This window comes from Alligator sinensis, unplaced genomic scaffold, assembly GCF_000455745.1.
Source record: "Alligator sinensis unplaced genomic scaffold, ASM45574v1 scaffold888_1, whole genome shotgun sequence".
In the NCBI taxonomy this organism is placed as follows: Eukaryota; Metazoa; Chordata; order Crocodylia; family Alligatoridae; genus Alligator; species Alligator sinensis.
The window spans coordinates 512,214-534,432 of record NW_005842533.1 but is presented as its reverse complement, the minus strand read 5'-3'; the positions used below and the strand labels follow the sequence as shown (position 1 = coordinate 534,432).

The 22,219-nt window shown below is 48.8% G+C and overlaps 1 protein-coding gene across 3 annotated transcripts in view; it reads left to right on the top strand.

Moving 5' to 3' along the window:
- Positions 1–22,219, top strand: part of NRF1 (nuclear respiratory factor 1) — a 58,105-nt gene that overhangs the window by 12,584 nt on the left and 23,302 nt on the right. For all 3 annotated transcript variants that reach the window (XM_006031846.3, XM_006031847.3, XM_025213504.1), the window contains exons 6-10: positions 5,439–5,597; positions 6,561–6,758; positions 9,113–9,214; positions 13,548–13,705; positions 18,961–19,085. In XM_006031846.3, coding sequence (XP_006031908.1) covers positions 5,439–5,597; positions 6,561–6,758; positions 9,113–9,214; positions 13,548–13,705; positions 18,961–19,085 — 742 coding nt within the window. The remainder of the gene's footprint in view (positions 1–5,438; positions 5,598–6,560; positions 6,759–9,112; positions 9,215–13,547; positions 13,706–18,960; positions 19,086–22,219) is intronic.

Genomic DNA, 22,219 nt, shown 5'->3' with positions numbered 1-22,219 from the left:
CCATGACCTCGCATTGTCGGCCCATGTTCATCTTGGAGTCAGTAATGACACCAAGATCCCTTTCCGCCTCCGTGCTCTCAAGTAGGGAGTTCCCCATCGTATAAGTGTGCTGCTGGTTCCTACAAGTGCACCCTGCACTTGTCCGTATTGAAACACATCCTGTTCCTGTTTGCCCACCCCTGTAACCTATCCAGATCCTTCTGCAATCTCTCTCTCCCTGCTAGCGTGCTCACCTCCCCCCAAATTTTGGTGTCATCAGCGAATTTAAACAGGTTGCTTTCCACCCCAACATCAAGATCGCTGATGAAGAAATTGAACAGCGCAGGCCCCAGGACCGAGCCCTGGGGGACTCCACTACCCACCTCCCCCCAAGTCGAGTATGATCCATCCACCACCACCCTCTGAGTGCAACCCTTCAGCCAATCTGCAATCCATCTGACTGTGTAGGCATCTATGCCACAGTCGCCTAGTTTATAAAAAACTTCCTCATCTATAAAATGGGGGTGGCTTTGTAAATGGAGAATTCTTTGAGCCCCTTGGATAGGAGAGGGCTGGACCTGGGCGAAGTATTACAGCAATAACGATTCTCACTGCCACGGCTCCCGACTTGCCATGGTATCTGAAAGTTCAGCTGATGTCTTTTTGCCCTTTAAGGCACCTTATTTAGGTAACAGAGAGGCTGCATTTGGAGCGGAGGTGAAGGTTTTGTTGATCGTAGACTCCAGCTCCTGATCTTGGAATATACAAAGCCCAGTAGAAATACTCAAACACACAAACAGGGCAGGGCAATTAAGGGGTATGTCAATGGAAAAATGAAGCCTTGGCTTTGAACAGCTGCAGGTAGCCTCAGACAGGTGTTAGAGGCATTAGGTTTAGCTCACTGAAGAGGAGATGAAAATGACTCTCCTCCTGTTAATTGCCCTGCTTCTTTGGGGGCCTTGGGGGAAATAAAGCCTTCTCTAGCCTGAGTGCAGCATGTTTCCATGGATTTGCGGAGGGAGAGTGCTGCCCACCTGTGCTGCGCGTGGTAAACTCACTGCAGCAGAGTTGCTCCTGATGCCTTTACTCAGGGGAACCTCTTCCATTGCACTCACTGTGCATTTTGACTATGGGCTGAGCCCAGTGGCAGACCTGCTCTCTACTAGCCAAATGTTTTTTGGCGAATGAGGTTTAGTAGCACCTAAGGTCCCGTTCTGCCTATGCCAGCAGAAACCATGGAGTCTGCTGCAAGTTGCTTTCACTTTTTTGAGGGCCTTATTACACAGTAATTTTGACCAGCTCCTGGAGCTGTTAACCCCTTGCATGGTTCACACATTAACACCTTAAAGTGCCTTAAAGCACTCATTATGCGGCTCAAAGTTACACCGCTCCACGGCAGGGTTACCCCTTGGTCTGCACCACCCCGCGCCTGTTTTGTTAAGGTGTGTCCACTCCCCATAGATGTGCTGCTGAAGTTGAAAGTGTGGCTGCTCCAAACTTTCAGCCAGTCAACAGTTGCACAGCTCACGAGGCATAAGGTGTAACAAGGCCCCAAGGGCAGGATTTGCCCTTTCACTGAACTTTCATTTCTTTGTTCAAACACCTTCATAGGACTTGTAGGCAAGGATGGACCCAGCCCCAAAACTCATTCACAGTGGTTTGTTTCTTGTGGGTCAGCAGCTGAGCCCCAGACCCAGTTCCCTCAGTGCTAAGCTGCTCTGGGGAAGCAGAGTTAGCTAATCCTGGCGAGAGCTTGATTGGGGGGGGCAGATTTGGAGCCAACCTTTAACAGCGCACTGCAGGGTGCAGAAAGCTGCCTCCATCAGCTCCTTCATTTGGCGCAGGCACTTGTACCTCCTTCACAGCACCCTTCTAGGACGGAGCTGCCACCTGCAGCATTTGGAGGGTTTCCAGACTCTCTTGGCGGTCCTGGATGCTGTGGGATCTAATGCGGTCTAGGAATCTCCGAGCAGCAGTGATCACTTTGATGCTCTCGTGGCTGGAGGATGCATAGGAGCCTGGGCAATGAGTCAACATCTCTAATATGCTGCTTTTTCACCTGGCCAAGGCCTGGGGTGATGGGGAAGAGGAGAGGATATAGTGTAATGCCAGAGAAAAAGGACTTCAAAGAACTGGGGCAGCAGCGCTAAGAAAAGGTTGTGGTTGGACCTCTTGTACATGGTGAACTCTCAAAAAGCTGTTCAGTAGTGTTAGAAGAAACCATGCTGTTGGAGCCAGGCTTGACTCCAGTTGTGCAGGTACAAACCTGCTCTGTTTCCCCAGCACCTCAAGAGCCAGGTCTCGAGTGTCTTTGGCTTCCACTGAGACCCGTTAGTTAGGGCCCTAGATTTCACTGTTGCTTCAGCAGATGATTAAATCTGCAGAGCCCTCTCTTGCCCTGACCTGTCATGGGCAAGAATGGAGAATAAATGAAGGTGCAACAAAAGCTACATGAGCTTAATAGAAAGGATATTTGTGGTGATGAGTTTGTTGGTATATGGACAGCTGCCTCATTTTGGATAAAATACTAATCGGGATTTCTTTTAGTACGGGACTGTTTGTTCTAAAATTTGCTACTGCAGATCAGAGTTTTCCCACCATTTAGGGGAGGTGGACAGATGCAGTCTCACCGCTCTGGGGCTACTGTGGCTACTTCTTTACCTCTTGTGTACTTCAAAGCCTAGCCTTGGCTTCCCCCATGCCCATTGCAATTGGCTGGCACTCTCCTTTGGGGGATCCTCATCCCTGAATTTGTGCAAGCCACTGCAAGGCTGTTATTAGCAGGTGATCTGCTCTGGAAACCACTTTCTTTGCAAACCATAAGTTTGGGCCTGACCGGTGTTAGCTGCATCTTGTGCGGTTCCTTATTCCCTTTGACACTTGGGAACTCTAACAGGGCACAGTTTGGGGTGTTGGGCACTGAAGGTGGCTATGATGAGGAATAACTCATTATCTTCCCAGGTTCATCTCAATCCTTCTCCTTAAAAGGCTGCTCTAGCCGAGGCATCAAAAAACCTTCCTCACGGTGCCTCACGTACACCTTGAGCTTTGGCTCACCAAGATCCCTTCTGAGTGACAGAAGAAATTCAGAACAAATCTTTATGTTAAGAAGGGACGAGACTTCACCGGAGTTGGTCAGTCTTGGATGGGGCCGGTGAGGGTCTGGGAGCCCACCCCACGGGGCAGGTTCCCACCTGTGCACCGCGCACGGGGAGATCCGGGGCCCTTGTCTGAGTACTGCAGCCGGCACTTCGTGACTTTTGTGAGTAGGCCAGCTGAGGGGCAGCCCTTGTTGTGATGCTAATTAGAGAGGTCCTGTACTCGAGCAGGTTGCAATGCCTCTGTCGCTGCTGCTGATTGTCTCCCCGGTGGATTACAAGCGAACCCTTCTTAACAAGCGCCTTGAGTAGCTTGAGCCTCTGAACTCCCGAGGACTAGTAATTAATCCATCTGTTAACAAGGAACACAGCTTGCAGCTAGGCGCTCTCTGAAGGAGCCGTTTAACTCTTTTTGTACCAGGCAGCCAAATTCCATTCATGCGTTTAATTTACTAACAGCATTTCTGCGGAGCCTCTTGCCTGAGACCTAAGCGCTTTGCAGTGTAACAGTTGTCCCCATGGCTCTAGATGGGCAGTCCTGTGGCACAGAGGGATAGAGAATCTGGCTGATTGTGCCACTGAGTTTGGGCAAGCCCTTTAACCTCTCCTGGTCTCAGTCTTCCCATTTCTGCTGTGGGCAGTGCTTACTTCCATATCTCAAAGGAAAGGAGCTATAGAAATATAGGTACAGTTACTGCCCTTGGGCAAAATTTAACATTTGGGAACTCCTTCCCTCCCTGAAACAGCCCGGGGGGCGCACAGAGCAGCGAGGTGGTGATCTAACTTTCTACCCTTGTTCATGATGTCTTGGCCTAGGACTGGCTTAGTATTTGATGAGCTGAAGTTCAGGTGGTCTCTGAGCGAGATCCTGAGGCCTCCAGTGGTGATCTCAGCTTTATGCCAAGTCCACGAGGAGCGTCCCCACCATCCTTAGACGTATCTCTTTTCCTTAGACCCTCTTTTTTCTGGTGTCCGATACAGGGGGCTGTGAAAGGGTGTTGCATGCAGCCATGAGTAACTTTGAGATGCATTTGTGTAAGATAAGGACTTTACCAGTCAGTTCATTTTTTTTTTTCCAGGCGTCCCCCATCCTGTCAGCTTGGGGTTCGGTGCTGAAGCACCTGAGATCTGGGCTGGTGCATGTGGCCTCGCATGAGCAAAAGCCAGTGTCTCTGTGGTAAAAAAATTAAGCCTGTTTGGGGGCTGTCTGCTCCCTGCTCACTGGCACTCATCACGGTTGTAACCAGAGGCAATTGATCCCTGTTACCTGAGCTGCCTTGCGCTGCAGGCTTGTGTAACCACGATGGGGGGATCACAAGCAATTAAGCGATGGAGGCGGTGGTCACAGCAAGCAATTCTGGAGGCAGCAGTAAACCCAGAGAATACAGTTCAACTGGTTTCCAACAGAGCCACTAGCAGTTGGGAGTGGGAGGTTGGGAGAGAGATGCAATTTTATCTTTATGTAGCTTGTTTCTCTTTAAACCCTCTGGTGCTGGGATACCTCGGTGATGGTGAGCATTAGATGGTCAGCTCCTTGGGAAAGGAGGCCTTTTGAGTTGTGCTTGTGCAGCTCCTGGTGCTGTGGGATCCCACCCCGTTATTGGGAGCTGCACTACGAACAGCAATGATCAGGGCCTAAAACACACAGCTCCGTATGCAGCATTCACCTCCGTGCTAATGGCATTTCACAGTAGCATTTCTTGCTAATAGGCCCGTTCTCTAAAAGACTGTCTCATCACGCTAGCAGTCTTGCTCCAACGGAGCCATTTCACTCTACACTTCCCATAGCTTTCTCAGGAACGTGCCAGTCAGGCTTGCCCACCTTCTCTCTGACAAGACAAGACTCTTTTTTCCTGAGAAAAATCCATTAAGATCTGTTTATATTATTGGAGCACAGAAAAAGGCAAATTTCTTAACTGGAGCTGTGCATTCAAAGTCTGTTCTCTTTGAGACTTCCCTGTAAAATGTATGTGCCTCACATATATCCCAGCTGAATAGCAGTGCCTCGTAGAGCTTTGGCCTTTACTTTAACTGGGTTGGCTGCTTTCCCTCACATCAGGAATTGAAGGTTAACGTTGTATTAATATACGGTGTGTTTCTTTTTACTGCTGTAGTTGGCTGACTTACCTTTGTCACCATCCCACTGTCTGCTAATACAGTGTTTCAGCTAACACTTAGGATGGATGAGGTGGGAAGAGAGTTGTTCAGCACTTCCAGGGTTTCTGAGCCATTTCACTGAGTGGTGTCAGTCTGGTAATTTCCAGGTGAAAACAGAATCTGGTCATTTTTATGCTAACCTGAAACCCCCAAAGAAATCAGGATTTGCAGTTCTCCTCTAACGTCCTGTGCTCTTTGTTGCAGGCGCAGCTGCGAGCTTTCATCCCCGAGATGTTGAAGTACTCGACAGGGCGTGGGAAGCCAGGCTGGGGGAAGGAAAGCTGTAAACCCATTTGGTGGCCTGAGGATATTCCATGGGCAAACGTCCGCAGTGATGTCCGCACAGAAGAACAGAAACAGAGGGTATGTGGCCCCCTGTACAGTTGCTGGTGACCCTTTGCACATTCCCTTACACCAGGACCCTTCTTGTGTGCGAGAACAGCAATGTCATAATTTTCTCTTGTTCCATGTTCAGGTTAAATATCTGTGCCCAAACCTCATTGCATTGGTCTTTCTCCTGTCCACATTTTGGCTGGTCTTCAATCTCAGGTGTCAGCCATTCACTCTGCCTCTCTTGATTTGTCATTACTTTTCACCCAAGTGGGTTGGCCCCAAACTAGTCCAGGGGAAGGGACCTGATACAGTAAAGGTAGGAAAAGAGCCTTTGCTTTGGATTGGCTGTGGTTGCCTGCTGCCAATTTGCTCTTTTGAGCTCCACCACTCCTCTCTGCTTCTGTGGCATTGTCCCCCAATCCAGCTAATACGGCAGCAGCAACCTGTGCATATGGCTAAAGAAGCAGAGCTCTGGCCTAAGCTTTGGGTCTGCTCTCTCCACACAACTCATCTACCAGGGAGCATGGGTCCTGGTCAGAGACAGGCAGCAAAGGATGTGCTCAGCCCTCTCTGAGCCCTTTCTGCACATGACGCAATGGCATGTAGAAAAGTGAGGGAAAAGAGACTAGAAAAGGTGCTCACTTCAGCTGCACCAGAGAGCATTGCATGGGGATAGAGGAGTGAAGCCATGTCCATTTACCACGTGGGACATTAAAGAATGATGGGAGCTGTAGGATTAAATCCCTGCACAGGTTGATGCTTTCCCTGGGGCGTGGGGAGGTAGCTGTGAACTGTGAAATAGCCATGTCAGCCCTCTGCTGGGCTTTAAAGCATTTAAACTCTCTGCAAATTTGTTTGTCCCATCAGAGAAATTCTCTCCACACTGTAGACTAGAAAGGGCTCTGATGCCAGAGGAAGCCGTTCAGGGGGCAATTGCTGAATGTTTGTGAAAGGCCTACGTGCACTGACTCTGTTTTCCCTCCTTCTCGGCAGGTGTCCTGGACCCAGGCGTTGCGCACTATTGTAAAGAACTGCTATAAGCAGCATGGGCGTGAGGACTTACTTTATGCCTTTGAGGATCAGCAGACACAGCAGCAGACAACAGCCACCCACAGCATAGCACACCTGGTACCATCGCAGACTGTGGTGCAGACATTCAGTAATCCTGATGGCACGGTCTCCCTTATCCAGGTGAGCAGAGCCTTCTGGCAGCCCTAGTTCCATGCTGAGCCCCATGTGTGATAGGACCTTTTAATGACATTGCTTTGTCTGTTGACTGAGCATTTTTCAGGAATCTTGAGTCTGTTTTAGGCATCTTAGACACTTCTATAGGCTCCCGTTACTATTGTACGTGAATGCCTCTGTCTAATGTCTGTGTGTCCATGATGCCTCTGTGAGGTAGGGAAGTGATTCCATCCCCTATTTTAAAGAGGAGAAGCCAAGGCACAGCAAGACAAAAGAACTTGCCTAGGGTCACACGGGATAGTTGTGGTAGATCACTGAACTGAACCCAGATCCTCCATAGCCCAAGCCAGTACCCTAACACCTGGGCCATCCTCTTAATCTGGGTGCCTATCATACCCAGCACTGTGCCCTTTGGGGCCCTAGATTGCTAGTGAAGTTTTAAACTGCAACACCAGTCTCAATTCTCCTAGACCCTAGCAGTTGCCTTGCCCTACTTGGCTTTCCAGTCCTCCTCAGTGACTTTCAATATTGTGGTACACAAACATAACTGTTTTGGATGGTCATTGGACACGCATCCATCTGAGCCATGCAGTAAACCAAGATGGGGTTACCTGCACCGTAATTTAGGTGATTTCATTGGCTTTACGGCAGTACTCCCCAAAGGCTCCATGTACTGCAGCTACCAAAGCTAAGTTGCATAGATCTACAAGGGACACCCAGGGTCCTTGAGTCCAGTGCCCTGCTCTCACTGGCAACTTTAGCCTTTCCCTTTCCTGAGCCACAAAGCTCTAAAACTGGTCAGGCTTCCTACCCTAAGCATCGCACTACATAGTGTAGATCTGTATTGTACATGCAAAATATAAGGAAAGAGGGGCAACAGCTGGCAAATACTCCTCTAGTTTCTTTGTGTACGCTCGACTAGTGGTTGAGAGAGATCATTTTTTATCTCATCAGGCTTCACGGTGGTTAACCTTTGTTTTGATAGCTCTGCTGACAGCTATGAAAATGAGATATCAGAGAATCAAAGAGAAGTAGGGCCGGAAGGGACCTCCAGAGGTCACATCTAGTCCAACCCCCTGCCTTACCCTATGCAAATCCATAATCTAACTTCCTAGTAAAACTGCTTTCAACCCTAACCCAATGCAAGATATAACACCCAAGCCTACCATAGGTAAAGCAGGGGGACCGCAGCAGCCATGGCCTGCTTCTGTAAAAGGTTGTTAATATATGTTAAAGAGATCCCAGATAGAGGGCCCCCCTGGTATTTTTGAATCCATATCAGATTTTGAATGGAGACTGACCACATCTCACCAACCCCTTTCCAGAACGGGGCTGGCCCATTGTGTTGCTGTGAGCTGGCCCACTGTGACCCCTGCTAATTTTCTGTGAATTTGGGACTGGGCAGGGAGGAAGAGGGAATCCCTGAGAAACAGACCTCATTTTCTTTCATAGAATCACGGAAAACGAGGGTTGGCAAGGAGCTCAGGGGGTCACATCCAGTCCAACCCCCTGCTCCAAGCAGGACCAGCCCCAACTATCTCATCCCAGCCAAGGCTTTGTCGAGCCAGGCCTTAAAAACCTCCAAGGATGGAGACTCCACCACCTCTCTGGGTAACCTGCTCCAGTGCTTCCCCCACTCCTAATAAAAGAGTTTTTCCTAATATCTAACCTAAACTTCCCTTGCTGCAACCGGAGCCCATTGCTCCTTGTTCTGTCATCTGCCACTGAGAAGTCCAGCTCCATCCTCTTTTGAACCCCCTTCACATAGTTAAAAGCTGCTATCAAATCACCTCTGTCTTCTCTTCTGAAGACTAAATAAGCCCAAGCTCTCTTCATAAGTCATGTGTTGCAGCCCCCCAACCATTTTTTGGCCTTCTGCTGGATTCTCCCTTATTATTCTCATTCATAAAATCATTGAAAATGAGAGTTGGAAGGGAGCTCAGGAGGTCACATCTAGTGCAATCCCCTGCTCAAAGCAGGACCAGCCCCAACTACATCGTCCCAGCCAAAAACTGTTTATGTCTGTGTTCTCAGCTACTAAGTGGGAATGATGACAATTGCCATCCCTGGCAGGGGTGTGAAGATGCACTGCAGCTTTAAATGTTTTGAAAAGAAATAACCCTCTTTGGAAGTGGTGGTTAATACTGCTAGGGGTTGGGGTGCAGGACTCCGTGGCCTACGACTTCCATGCTAGGTTACCTCAGTACTTACCACGAATGCCTCCAGCCTGCTGTTACACTTCTGAGGCATGTTAGCCGTCTTGTTCTAAAGGACTTGATTGCTCTTTTATATCAAGGGCACCCTGGGATGCATAATGGTGAGCAACTGAATTTTGTTGACTGTTTCCTGGTGTTTCCTAGGTTGGCACAGGTGCCACGGTCGCCACGCTGGCTGACGCCTCCGAGTTGCCTACCACAGTTACCGTCGCACAAGTGAATTACTCCGCAGTCACTGATGGCGAGGTAAGGGCGAAGGTTTGTGTGTTTGCTCACGTGTGCAGCATACTGTGGGGACGTCTCGCAAGCCCTGCTGGCGCGCGTGTATCTTTCATGTATAAGCTTGACTGGGAATACAAATGCTTACTGCCGGGTACCGTTTTGGTAAAAGCAGGCATCAGCTTTAAAGCAGCACTATTTGAATTTTTATATGGGGCCAGGGTCGGGAAATGCGAGTTAAGGGTTAATTTTGGCTCTCAGGCATGTGTGATACTAAAGGCTACCCTTCATCATACCCTTTTATAAATCCATGGTGCATCCATACCTTGAATACTGTGCCCAGTTGTGGTTTCTACACCTCCAAAAGGATATAGAAGACCTAGAGGAGGTCCAGAGAAAGACAACAAGGATGATTAGCAGCATGAAGGGCCTTCCATGCGAGGAGAGACTAGAGGCCAGGCCTATTCAGTTTAGAAGAGAGATGCTTGTGGGGGGACATGATAAGGATTGACAAAATACTAAATGGTGAGGAGAAAGTCAGTAGGGATTTACTATCTCTCTCAATACAAGAACTAGGGCTCACAAAATGAAACTAGTAGGTAGTAAGTTTAAATCTAACAAAAGGAATTTCTTTTTCACACAGTCTGCCATTAAAGTGTGGAACTCATTGCCACCAGATGTGGTGGACACTAAGAGTTTAGCCAGATTGGAAAAGAGACTGGACACAGTCTTGGAGGAAAGTTGCATCAGTATCAGAACTTCCTAGACCTTAAATACTAGAAGCTGCACGGGAGAGAGGAGCGGTGAAAAAAAACCCTTGTCAGACCCAGTTCATTCTCCCTTGCAGGGTTCTAGTCTCTGCCCCCGTGTGACACAGGAGACCAGGCAAGATGGACCTGTGGTCTGACCCAGTAAATGGCAGTTCTTACATTCGCTTTCTAACAGTCATGCATGCAAGATCTCAGTCCCAGTCTCCATTAGTGTCATGGGAGAAGATTCATGACGGATCACGTGTTCATTGTTCTAGGGATCAGAAATAACAGCTTCCGATATGCAGCTCCCCAAAAGCACTCAGTTTTGTGTTTACATCGGGGGTCTAAAGTGCAAGTTCCCTGGCTACAGCAAAGGGCTTTGTGTTTAACACCAGCTGAATTGGTGGCAGAAAAGGACTGCAGTGTGGCCTTGAGCAAACTGCATCATTTCGCTTTGCCTCAGTTTGCCTCTTGGTAACAGGAGGAAAATTCTCCGTGGTGTCTTGTAGAGGCACTGAGGCTTTATTAACATGCAGGTGGCTCGAGTTTTCCTATGGTGATAAGACACTATAGATACTTTGTAAAGTTACTGAAAGCCCTGTTAGGCCCAGTGCATTCATGTTACTCGCTCATAGTTTCATCCAGATTTCTCAAAGTTGCATTTCCCGTTGAGGGCTTTGTGGTGCCAAACCAGGCTTTTGAAACTGAAACATCTAAACTTACGGTGCCAAAGCCCCACCTTGCTCTCTCACATCAAGAAACAAAATGCTGCTTTCTTTAAAGACTGTTCCTAGAACTCTGACAGCTGCCAGGATTTTCTTCCCCTCCTCCAACCCCAAATTTGTCTTGGAGTCAATGAGGCTGCTGTTCCACTCCAGGCTGTTGTCTGCCCTCTTGGCCACCTGCCGAAGTTTCTGGGTGAGGTGCCATCCCTGTGATGGCGTGCAAGGGTCAGCTTGCTTTGCTCAGCGAGGATTGGGTTTTCACGGCAATAGGTGGCAGTACAAAACAGCTTTGTTCTGCGCTAGGCTGCATTTCCATCTGAAAAATCAAAGAGAAACAGGCTGTTTGTTTGGGGCTCCAGCCTTGAAAAGTACTTCAAATTCACACGAGGGTTTCCAGCACCAGTTATCTTTCTCTTCAGGCCTTGGGGAAGATGTGTGCAAAGGCACAAATGGCAATTAGATGCCTAACTTCCCTTGGCTTTCAGGGGAAATTAGGTGCTTAGCTTGTGCCATGGAAAACCTCCTCCTAATTTACACAAGACAGAAGTACCTATTTAGTTAAACTTTCCTGTACAGACAGGTCCAGATTTTTGCTGGTGGGCCTCATTATCCACGTGCCCATTTTCTGCTGGGCTTTCCCTCTATTTCACAGAATCGTAGAAAGGCAGGGCGGGAAAGACGTTCCAGAGGTCGCGTCTAGTCCAACCCCTGCCTGAGGCAGTATCACCATCCTATGGAAGTCACTGTCTAATCTAGTCCTAAATTGCACAATCAGTGTTGCTGGACAATTAAAAGGCCCATTGCCCAAAGACACCAAGAGCACCCAAACCTGCCACAGGTTAGGCAGGGAGATGAGGGCTATCAGTGTCTTGCTGCTCACAGGTTGCTAAAATGCCTCTGAGTTCACAAAAGTTATGGAGGGAGCCTTGAGCCTACAAATGTTGAGAACCACTGTGCGAACGTGCCACCTTGCTCCGTCTTCTGCCTTTGAATCTTGCCACTTTTTCCTTTCTCCACCGTATCAAGTACGAGCTGTTTCTCATCACCTTCAAGGCCCCTCACTTTTAGTCTACAGGCAACCCCCACTTAGCGCTCTTACTTGGTTCCTGAAAAACCGAGCATTAAGTGAACTGAAAGTATTTGATGACCCAAGATGGCGATAGCAGTTGTTTTTAATGACCCACAATGGCGACCGCGAGCGTTATAACGAAACTCGCTGGGCGCTAAGTGAGATCAGGTATCAATTTCAAATGAGCATTACAGTGGAATAGCGCTAAGTGAAGCAGCGTTAAGCAGGGGTTGCCTGTATTCTGGTGTCTTAGCAAGCACCCCCACTCCTTTCCCTGCCAGAAATGCTTGCCTTGATCCTATGTTTGTTCATTTGTCCCCAGTGCATCTTTGTACTTCTTCCTCTGTTGCCCTTATTGCATGGAATATTTTTCTTGAAATAATCTGTGAAGCTTCACTACTGTCCTCCCACAGCTTTCTCATTGTAACCCACTTCTGATGTGAACCCTGCCAGAAACTAGTGATGACTAGGTAGAGGGCTCTGTCTGTCTATCTGTCTATCTACCTGAATGTATTGTGTAGCCCTCTACCTAGTCGTCATCAGTTTCTGGCAGGGTTCACTTCAGAAGTGATAGATAGATAGATCATGCTGATAGACAGGCAGATATATTATTGCATTCGTTTATATACATCGTGCCTAGCTATATAAAATAAAGGATCTGGGTTTCTGAATCTGCCTCTACCACTGGTACAACATGGAAGAGATCACCAAAAATTCAAAGAAATAACTGTACCCAGGTGGGATGGACTGCATGCGATGGAGTAGATTTCCAATTCTGAGGGCTGTGACAGTAGCCTGTGAAACTCTTCCTGATGGTCAGTGGAATGAGGTATTTTAAGAGGATCTTCCTCATACAACGTGATCCGCAGAGTCCGAGGCTTAAGGAACCTTCATTCTTTGGTTCCAAGATACGGTGATCCCAATGCCTTGTATTCTGACCACGGGTGTGTGGCCACCTGCTCAGTGGTGTTGCCTCCAATGTGAAGGAATTCCTCCCAAATGGAGGAAGGCAGGTTGGGATGGAGAAAGAGCTGCGGAGGTCAGGAGTGGGGGAACTCTGGGAAGTGCAAGATCCTGTAGCCACAGAAACATTGCTTGTGAGGGGAGGATGGGCTGAAATACCTAAAATATATGAACAATGGGATGATTTGTTATTTGCACAGCTGCCTTAACAAACGCAAGTCAAGAGTCACGAGATGTATGAGGTGCTGCAGGTAGGTTGATGCAGTTTACGAAGAAACAATGAGAATAGTTACATATTTGTACAGCACCCAGCACAGTGGGCTTCTGGTCCATAACCTAGCTCCTGGGCATTGCAGGGATACAAATAAATACGATGACAGTGCTGATGGGCCCGAGAGGCATGGGTCACCACACACCAGCCATCCAAATGTCAAGGGTCTTGCTGGTGTGACTGAAAAGGGAGGTGGCTTGTGGGTCCTCCCACAGGAGGGGCAGCACTGGAGAAAGGACAGAAATGGTTTGAAAACTTAGCAAGTGGACCATGAGGTCTGGAGTCTTGGGCTGCTCAGAAGCAGGAGCCTTCATCTCAGGAGCGAGTGAGAGAGGAGCGGAGGCCTTCCAACATTATTTCAGCAGCTGGGTCTCCAAAGTGCTCCTAAGGGACCCTTTTTTCCAACAGAGGTGCTCATGGGATGTCTCAAGCAATAAAAATCAAAAAGTTGAAGCGCTCTTTCAAAGGCATCTTGAATGCATATGACCGACTGTCTTTAAGAAGTAGCCACCCAGCTGCGGGTTGGCTCAGGGACAGAATTCACTGTCCCTGAGCCTATTTCCTCTCCCCTTCCTAATAGGTGGAACAGAACTGGGCAACGCTACAGGGAGGCGAGATGACTATCCAGACGACGCAGGCTTCAGAGGCCACGCAGGCGGTGGCATCGTTGGCAGAAGCAGCGGTGGCAGCATCTCAAGAGATGCAGCAAGGAGCAACTGTTACCATGGCACTCAACAGGTATGTGTGCGAAGGGGAGCCATGGGGATTGGGAAGGAACACAGTCTTTGAGAGGCTCTTTTCCATTAGGTTGGCTTTGTCACACTCAGGAGCAGTGCAGAAAACACTGATACATTCAGAAGAACATTTTCTGTGGTCTCAATAGAGACTTTTCCCACCATGAATTCCAAACCCACCGAGAGCCCAGGTATTCACAGATCATTTCCTGGTATCCCTTTGTAATATGAGGAGGGCTAGTGAAATGGAAATGTACCATGAGGAGGGTGCATTCAGTCCCCATCCTTCTCGAGAGAGCCTGTTTGTATAGTGAGTGTCCAATTACAGAAATGAGCTTGCCATGCAGGTAGGGGCCATCAGGTGCTGTGAACACCTGTTGAGTAAGCTGCTCCATTGCTCTGTCAATATGGTCAAGGGCCTCTCTGTTAAAGGGATAAAGTTGGTTTTATTAGGTATCTGGCAGTATTGGTCTCTGAGCGGAAATCAGGCGGCCAACTGTTGAAGGTGGTTGCCCTGTTTGCTACTGGAGGAGAATGATAGGATTGTAGGAAAGTAGGGCCCACACATGATAATCTAGTCCCAGCGCCCTCCTTAAGGCAGCATCGTCCCTGATTAAACCATCTCAGCCAAGTGTCTGTCTAAGTTAACGATTGATGACATTTCCTTCTGCCTAGGGAAGAACTTGATTTGTAGTGAGCTGTGTTGGTTGTGTTTTTAGGCAGAAAGGCATCTTGACACATTGTGTGTGAAGAAGTGGTCTGAGAGTGAGGTGGGGTAGCAGCCTTGTAAAGGTTAAAAGCTTTTCTTTGAAGACCTGCTGAGGAAGGTGTTGAGTGAGAAGAATCAGACAGCCCAGCCATGAGGAGAGGGGGAAGGATGTGAAGGGTATGGTTCAGAAGGACTTTTTGTCTGATCCTGCATTGGGGTTTTCTTATTCATGCATCTTATCTGGTCTCTGCATTTGCCCTGTCTCCTTGTTCTTTGGGTCCCTAGTTGAATATGTCAAGAAAAGAGTGAGCAAAGTATGGTGGGTGGTTAGTGTGGGGTTCCAGGAACCCTGTTCAGTCATTGTTGAAACAACCACCATCATGCCTGTGATATTCCACAGTCAGATTTGCAATGTCCACTGCAACTGGCTCAAGGGCAAACCTACAACTGTTTCCTCTGCGTGTAGAGGAAATCACCTTCTCTCTCTTTCCCCCCACTCTCCTTACCCCATATCATCCCCTTTGGCACCCAGTGGGAAGAGCCAGGTAAAATATCCTCTTCTCATAGGCTGAAGGTAGTGCCTGCGCTTTGTTTCAGCAAGAGGTTTGGACTTGGACTGAGGGAATGGAGTCCCATCTGCCACCACGTTAAACTGATTCCCCTCTGTTTTTATTTTTGGCTGCTGATAAAAGACCTGTTGTCTGTAAGAGGAAAGTTCCTCTTTAAACATAAGTGGGCAAATCTTGCAGGAGGAATGGCTAAACTTGTTCAGGGAACCCTAGGAAAGGCAAAGCCACACACACTGCTTCCCGGGCCATGCAGTGGTCATTGTGAGCTTCCTGCAGGGACTCAAGGGATGAGGTGCAACCCTTAGTCTAGAGGACACGGAGATGCGTGTGTTAGCAAACTTGTCAGGAGTCGTCAGTGGGTGGTTATCTAGTATTGGCCGTGGATGGTCCTGTGTTTGATTTCACCCCATCATTGCTAGTTAAACCTCTTTAGAGCCATAATAATAAATTCCTCCCCCCCACCCCTGCATGGCCTGTGACCTTCTAATACTTGCATATTGCAATGAGTCACTACACCAACGGTTCTCCACCTTTTTGGGCACGAGGTGCCCCTTATTGGACATGAGGTGCCCTTCCATCACCTTTGTGAAGTGAGCAGACCCAAATTTGAAATAACTAATTTATATATTGCAGGACTTGCCTCCTTGTAGATGAGGAGGCAGTTGGGGTGTGGGATTGTCTAGCCAGGAACAAGCTTGAGCCTTCTCATACCTTGCTTATCTCCTCACACCTTGTGACATCCTTCAGAGGACCTAGCAGTTCCGTCAGGTGCCATGGCACCCCGGCTGAGAATCATTGCATTACACCGACAGCATCCAGGGGTGAATGCATAGCCCCATCCGTATCTAGAAACCAGCTCCGCAGACAATGACCACAATGACCACTGCATGCCTTTTCATAGGACCTTCTCTCCCGCACATGCCCCTGCATGGCTTGCCCCACCCTTAGTTAGAGGCAGCTTAGATGACAGGTTTATTAACTTTAAATATCAGGATCCTTCACAGAAATATCTATCCCCTCTTAAACTCTAGTGACAAAGCCAGGGAACCCTGCATCGTGTCTTTGCTTCACCAGCTTAGCCTTTCAGGAGGAAGGTGGAGGTGGCCCTCACTTTGCCTCACATTTCAAGGCTTTCAGTAGATGTTTTCCGTGCTTCAGGGTGGCTGTTGGTAGGAAACTGTGTGCACTACAGGGGAAAATGTAGAGCCCGATCCAGGCTCCTGTGCTGTCATGGTGCAGGTCACTTTCTGATGGCAGCGCTGTAATGGTGCCCCAGGAGGGCTTGTTAGCAAGCCACAGTACAGCTGAGCTGATTCAGGGGCTCTCCATATATAAGGGAGAATATGACTGCCTGCACAAATGCCTGGAAGTGTTGAGGTGTTAGCATTGGCAGCAGTCAGGAAGGGGAGGTGTATATTGAATATTTTTGCAGGGGTTATGGTGAGGTTTCTGCAGGCACAGCCACTTTTCCCTGGCATTGTATTCCTTACTATAGGCTCCATGATAGAGCCACCAGCCTACCGAGACCCTTAGGCCCCTGGCACATGTTAACATAATTGTCTGATCTTGCCAATCAGCTGATCCTTGGGATTGGGTAGGGCAACCCCAGATCCAGCACATGCCACACCTCCAGTTTAAAGTGCGATTGCAAATCAGCCGTAAAGATGTTCCCGATTTAATCTTTGTGGCTGGTTTGCCATTATCGCACCACAGATTGGCTGAACATGTGGCATGTTACAGTTTATCAGCCAGTGAGCATGTTAATCATGCAATAAATCTGACAGGGCGCTTAATATCTTTCACTGATTGGCAAGACATCTTGCTATGAGTTGACTGAAGGAGTGTGCTCCACATTTAACACTGAATCATCCTTGTGGCTGCACTTGGGAGAGTGAGACCATGGTCTGGCATCTGGAAGATCAGAGTTCTCTTACAAGATCTCCAAAGCTATTGGAGTGGTGCTTTGCGCCTCACAGTGCTTAAGGAGCATGGAGTTGCCATCCCATAACCCATCCCTCCGTCAGGTGCTGGCAGAGAGCATGGGTGTGTCCAGTGGTCACCTGCAGAGCAGAGCCATTGTAAACGACTGATGTGCACCAGCTGTGATGGGTGGGGGAATCTGTGGTATGGATCTGTGAAGCACTGGAACAGGTCACCCAGAGAGGTGGTGGACTCTCCATCCTTGGAGGTTTTGAAGACCCAGGTAGACAAAGCCTTGGCTGGGATGATGTAGCTGGGGCTGGTCCTGCTTGGAGCAGGGGGTTGGACTAGATGTGACCCCCTGAGAGCCCTTCCAACCCTCATTATCTGTGATTCTGTGAACTGAAGATGAGAAGCAGTAGACTCTTCCAGGAAGAGAAGATGAGGGTCTGTGTGTAGGCAGACTTAACCCCTGCCAATATGCAGTATCCTGAGTGGAGCACAATGCAAATGGGAGGAATGTTTATGCGGCAAAGATTTATGTTCAGGGTTACAGCCTTCATGGCTCTTTGAAATAAACAGTTGCCCTTGAAAGTGAATTTAAATAAATCCTTCTCATGGCTGGAAGGCTGCCTTACCGTAGCAAGCTAAGTCCTCGTTCATCCCTGACTTTACTGTATTATTGTTGCCTTTCCCACACTGTAAATGTCTTTATGCCAGTGCAGTCATGCATTCCTCCTAGGTGACAGGAAGTAGAGAAGCAAGAAATTGGAATTAAAATGGTTAAATAGCAATGTATGAGAAGTTTGCCAAGACAAATGGCTTTCCAGTAGAAATGAGAATCCAACCCAAGAGAATCCAGTTAAAAGGAGCGTAAAACCCAAATAAAAATTAGAAACAGACAAGCATAGTTTTATAGTTTCATAGTAGGTAGGGTCGGAAGGGACCTGAGCAGATCATCAAGTCCGACCCCCTGCCGTGGGCAGGAAAGAGTGCTGGGGTCAAGTGACCCTGGCTAGGTGATTATCTAGCCTGCTTTTGAAGACTGCCAGGGTAGGAGCGAGGACCACTTCCCTTGGAAGTTGGCTCCAGATCCTAGCCGCCCTGACTCTGAAGTAGTGCCTCCTGATATCCAGCCTGAATCTACTCTGTCAAGCAATAGCAAGACTGCAAAAATAAATCAGTTGGAGTACTGGAATATGAATGGCACTGTTAAGGAAGGGTGTCTTGTATGATGACTTTGCATCACTCCTCACCATAGAAACTGTTGAGGATTTTCTCACATACTTACAGCGAAGAACTGTCAGATCCTGCTTTCAAAAGAAGGAGGTTCTGGATCATATTTATGAAAGGCAAATCACTGGGTGTGGGTGATAGTCACCGAGAGTTGTAAAGACCTTGGAGAGCTGAGAGAGTTGTAAAGACCTTGGAGAGCTGAGCCACTAACGGGATAACAAATGACTAATGAACAGAGCTGGGGAGAAACAAGCCTTTTAGCTTGCTTTAAGGAAGGCAGGCAGGACAATCCTGGGAAAAACAGACCAGTGAATGATACTTAAGGGCAAGGTAAAGTGGTTGAATGATAAATAAAGGCATAATTTAAAAACACTTAAGTGCCTGCGATGATGGAGATAGATTAGCATGGTTTCTGTGCAGGGAGTTTCTGCCTCTTCAGTCTGTTGGAATTCGTTGAGCATCCAACAAAACAGTGGCCAAAGGGAAGCTGCTTGATATAACTGACCTGGACTTGCTAGAAAGCCTTTGGCAAAGCCTTGTGTGAAAGGCTACTCAAGAAGCTGAGTGTGAGTTAAGAGGGATTTTTAGACTAAGAGAAAAGTACATATGGGATGGGCCAGTTGGGTTATCTTGTTCTCATTTCATCATTCCTCCACTAACAGGATCCATTCCTGCAGGATAATTTCAGCTGTTTTGAGCTGGTGAGAGCACCCATCCACCCTAGTTCGTGTTCCCTGCGTGCGACACTTTGTTCAGGTGGATCCTGTTGGAGATGGGTTGCTTTCCTTCTAATCAGCCTCACCCTTTCTTGTTCTCTGCCTGCAGTGAAGCAGCTGCCCATGCTGTAGCCACGCTTGCAGAAGCCACACTTCAAGGTGGCGGGCAGATCGTCCTGTCTGGTGAAACGGCCGCGGCAGTGGGAGCGCTCACCGGAGTCCAGGATGCCAATGGTAAGAGGGGAGCGCAAGTGAGTTGGGTTGTGTTTGGTTTCCAGTGGGTGGAATAATTCACATGCTTATTTGCTGCCACTGTGAGGGGGTGACTCTTTGCAGGGGTAGTACCTTCCACCTCTTCTGCATCAGACACTTCCCTAGAGAATGCTTCCTGGCTGTATCTTTCCCCATAAGGTAGTGCAGTCTGCTGCTTGCTTGCTTTATGGGCCCTTCTGTAATGCATCTCAGTTGTATCTGGTCCATGCAGTGGTTTCTCTAATTAGCAAATCACAGGTTGCTGAAGTGGTGATGGTTATTAACTCTGTAATAATGCAACATGGAGCAAGTGGAAACCAGCCACATGTCCTGGGTTCCTGTTAGGCCTTGGCTCAGGTGCTGCAGTGAGCAAAACACTGCTTCCCGTGTTCTGGGATTAAATGAATTGGTTATTTAAAGGACTTGGTTACGCGACTGAACCAGCAAGCATCTTACAACCTGGACAGTTGTGAAAAAATGCTGCCTTGAAGGACTGGTCCATTTTAAATGTAGTCCTCAAAGTGGAGAGTGGCACATAACGAGGTTACTGGGTGATGGGCACTGAAGCTTTTTTGTTTGTTCTGCTAGTAATTTGGGTCTCAAATTCGGCCTCTGCTGAAATAATTCTAGTCTAGTCTTTAGTATTTTTAAATTGCTCCCCATCAGGCATGAGAAATGCAAGGGGGAAAAACAGCAGCGTTTTTTGTTGCTGATGGTACATTTGTTGTTACTTTCTGGGGAGCCGGATGACCTAGAGAGGGAGCCCAAAGTAACCAGCAGGCCCTTTTCCGAAAATGGGGAACTTAGGTGTTGCTCTTGACAAAGAAGTCAGGGACTTGGCACCACAGCCGAGCGTGGAGGTGGCCGGAAAGCCGTGCTTCCCCAGGGAGAGGCGCAGCAAGGAATGTGATGCCTTTTTCAGCCTTCCAGAAGGGTTTTGCCATTGATCAGATTTGGAAGAGGCCATCTGTGTCCTTTCAGAAGTTAAAAGCGGGTGAGCGAACCTGGTGTGCCAGTCCCCTTCGATCCATTTTCACCGTGCTTTCGTGCTCTGGATTCCTCTGGGCAGTTCCGTGTCTCCCTAGGCTCCGAGCCATTCTGCCTCATTCGGGCAGCATTAAAATGGTTTCTAATGCGCGCAGGTTTTACAGCAGGGTTTGAAATCAAATGGGATTTACAGTGCATTAAGGGGAGAGGCTCATTTGCGGCATTTTCCTGTGTGCAGAACCTCGCCCGAGATCCCTCCCCTTGTTTCCTCTCCCCTTCGATCGCTCTAATCTCTGGTGGTATTAAAAGGAAAGGCTTTGTCTCTGCAGCAGGCCTTGCATGCACTGGGCAGTTAGTTTGACGGGAGGGAAGGAGACTGCAGCATCCATTGCTGCCCTGCTAGCTGGGCACGGAGGGATTTTCAGCCTTGATGTTGCACTTTAGATTAGTCTCCTTCCTTCCCCAAGCATCCCAGCTGATGGGCAGAGCCATAGCGGGCTGAGCTGCTGCAGGTTAGCTCATGTACTGCAGGGGGAGAGCATGTACCCAAGGAGTTACCGCAGAGTAGCTGCACTGCCTGTCCCCACCCTCCTTCACCTTGTAGACCCACTTTCACCTCCAGCAACCTGCCTTTAGGTCCACGGCCCCACTGACAGCAGGGCACGGAGCCCAGGTGTCCTCACTTCTGGTTCTTTCCTTCTGGGAGGGATTCTCCCCTTCCTTGGTTCCTCCATTACATGGTTATTTTTCCATGTGCTGCCAGGAGACCAGATGATCATTAAAGCAATGCGTCCCTTATAGGAGAAGCAGGCTGATTTATAAAGAGAAGCTTCTGTCTCTACCTAGACATAGTGGTGACCAGAACTGGATTCATTATTACAGAGGACAGGGAGCCAAGCACTGTGGCTGGACTGAAAAAGGCCCGCGGATAATCTTATGATCAGTAAAATTTATAGCTAAGGGAAACCAAATCTCCTGCCTTGGTGCAGTGTAAAACTAGCTAAGTGCATTACAGCCGGCTCGTTCTTCTAGAGCATCTGCCATTGTGAGAGGTAGCACGCTGGCCCTGACGTCCCATGAGTTGGAGCCCTCATCTCAGAGGCACGTTCTTAAATACTTGGAAAGAAAATAGCATGGTGCTGCTGGCAAATGGATGGGGCTGCAGCGCAGGGGCTCTGAGAGGGGACAGCCAAGGCCGAGATGGGTTAGATACCTGCTGGCAGATAGGCGCAGCACTGGTATCCGGGAAGGTGCAGACCCAATAGTCAGAGGCAGCTCATGCCTGGGTTTGCAGCAGTAGTTTAACAGCACGGGAAAGTGAGATGAGGAGAGACCCCAGAGTAGCCCTGCTCCCCCTTTGCAGGTTGCCGTCGTTCCCCTGGGCTCAGACGTCTTTGGTTATGAGCTGTCAGTGGGGTTTTGTTTGTGATAGTGGTGCCTTAGTGACGCGTGTGGGGCTTGGAGCATGCACCATGCAGGTCGGTGGATGCAGGGTGCCAGAGACGGGGCCTCCCCAGTGGGTATGTTGCACAGCTAGCCTGGAGGGGCCAGCTGTCATTACAACTGGAATGGCCTGAAGACTGGAGCAGGGAAAGGAGCCAGGGCTGCCGAGCAAGGACCTTGCCTCCATCTCTGTAGCAGATGAGATCAGACTGCAAATGGGGGGCTGATAAGACCAACCCTGGCAGTGCGAGCTCAGCATGTCCACCCCCAAGGATATCCTCGGTCCTGACCTGTAGCACCCCTGCCCTGCAGCTCCTGAGCCCTGTGGGGGGCTCTGCTGAGGGACCTCCATCTTGCTCAGCAACCCCTCCTGACCAGGGGCACTGCCAGGCATGCCTGCTGTCACAGGGGCTGTGTGAGACAGTCCCAGGTAGGAGCCTGCCAATGAGCTGCAAAATTATCACTCCCCGTTTTGAGCCAGACCAAAGTGAGACAGGCCGAGAGCCCAGGGTGAGCCGGGATTAGCAGGCTGTGATAAAAGCAGGGCGAGAGCATTAGGACGGTTTGACGTGCACACGGGGGGATTATCAGTCGGGGCTTTTGCAAACAGAAAGGAAATAAGGCATCGGGGTGGAAAGGCAAGTTAGCATCTGACAAGTTAGCATGGGGTAACTGGTGCTTGGCTC